This window comes from Coenobita brevimanus, chromosome 53 (assembly GCF_032717465.1).
Source record: "Coenobita brevimanus isolate Jiangsu-jjx chromosome 53, ASM3271746v2, whole genome shotgun sequence".
In the NCBI taxonomy this organism is placed as follows: Eukaryota; Metazoa; Arthropoda; class Malacostraca; order Decapoda; family Coenobitidae; genus Coenobita; species Coenobita brevimanus.
The window spans coordinates 44,578,511-44,580,333 of record NC_137006.1 but is presented as its reverse complement, the minus strand read 5'-3'; the positions used below and the strand labels follow the sequence as shown (position 1 = coordinate 44,580,333).

Genomic DNA, 1,823 nt, shown 5'->3' with positions numbered 1-1,823 from the left:
ATCCGCTGTTTGAAAAAGTAGGAAAGATTATAATTTCGTACAAAAAAAAAAAAAAAAAAATACTGATCCATATGACCCAGCGACGTCAAAACCCTCTCTCTCTCTCTCTCTCCCAAATAAAATTAACACTACTCAGGATTACACTCCAGAAATGTGATAAAAGTGATTATGTTAGTACTGTAGTGGTAGTGGTGGTGGTAGTGGTAGTAGTAGTAGTAGTAAACGTTCATTGACTATAATAAAAATAATAATAATAATAATGCCGGTAATAATAGCAATAATACGAGTGGCAGTCTCATCCTAGCTAAAATCAATACCAGGCATTACCAAGCAATAAAAATAATAGGAAATATGAAAAAAAAAAAAATACCGGGAAGATACCAAACGCTTCCAACGAACAAATTCCCAGCGAACGAATCGGTGAGGCAACTTTCCTTTCACATTATTTTCAAAATCGCTGGCGTATTTGTCCTCCCCCCACTGACGGCTAGCGTATTTTAAATGCCGCTGCCGGTAACCGCATTCCCTCACTCGGTTATAATGAACGTTCCCCCGTCTTAACCGAAAAAAAAAGAAGAGAAATATCGGACGTACAAACGAACTAGACATTCCTGACATTCCTTCACCTCCCGCCAGGACCCCCGAGAGAGGCTAGCGGCGGCGGGGGCTTCTGATTGGCTCAAAGTTTACCCGGCCGGCCAATCACAACTCGGGATCTACCGTCGGGCGGCTGAGCATCAAGATGTCACATTTTTCCGTCCCCTTTCTACCAATTTTTCAGTACGTTTAACCCATGATACGGCGCGAATAGAAACATGACACGCCGATACGACTGAACTTTCATTATTAATAGTGTATAATAAAGCTATTAATAGTTAAAGTGACGTATACTCGCCTAGAAATCGCGAAAAATAATAAAATATCCCTCGCCACGCTCCCCTTACCTTAGCCTCCCGTGAGCGAAGGTTAAGAAAGGCTCCGGCAACGTTACGCTACTCCGCGACCACTCCGACTTCATTGATGAGTTCAGAAGTCGTCCGGCGGTCACAGAGGGAGGCTGTGAACAATTTGCTCCGCTGTTCCTTTAATATTTGACCCTTTAAGTGACCTGGAACACTTACAAAAATGCACGGAAAAGCGGTGTAAGTGCTTAGCAAGTGCTGTGAATCTTAGTGACGCTTCTAAGTACAATATTACCCGGAGATTTGCCGTGAATTGAGTGTTAAGTGGAGAAATACTAACATAACGAGACAAGTGTGATTTTGGAAGTGTTTGTAAGTGTAGTATGCGCGATATGACGAGCATGGCTGTGGTAGTGGGCGAGAGAGAGCGACCCTCGCCTAAAGTATGGCAACCGTGGTATATGGAAGGTGAGTTGGCCACCAGATGCCAAAAAATTGAATTAATAATATCTACTACTACTACTACCACTACTACTACCACCACCACCACCACCACGGCTACCGCTATTTTATTATTATTATTATTATTATTAGTGTTACCACCTGTACAATTACAGGTTATCACTGCTACGGTAGGGTAAATACGTGATATTAATATTACGGTTGGCTACACATTTCGTTGAACTGATACAAATAACAGTCACTGTTCGTGAATGGACTGTTGTCAGCATACACACTTGCCCACTCACCCATCTTCCTACCTATTAACGACGTACTGCCTGCCCGCCTACCCACTTACCTGCCTGTCGTGTTGGTTACCTACCCAGAAACATTCTTACCCACATCTAATAATACATAACATACTTCCTGCCTGCCTACCGACTTACTACCTGTCGTGTTGCTTATCTACCCATGTACATG

General features: G+C 42.7%; 1 protein-coding gene across 1 annotated transcript in view; it reads left to right on the top strand.

Moving 5' to 3' along the window:
* The first annotated feature begins 1,053 nt into the window (after window positions 1–1,053).
* Window positions 1,054–1,823, top strand: part of LOC145400687 (uncharacterized) — a 34,070-nt gene continuing 33,300 nt past the window's right edge. Inside the window, exon 1 of the mRNA XM_080273124.1 lies at window positions 1,054–1,370. Within this exon, the coding sequence (XP_080129250.1) occupies window positions 1,286–1,370 (85 nt within the window). The 5' untranslated portion in view covers window positions 1,054–1,285. The remainder of the gene's footprint in view (window positions 1,371–1,823) is intronic.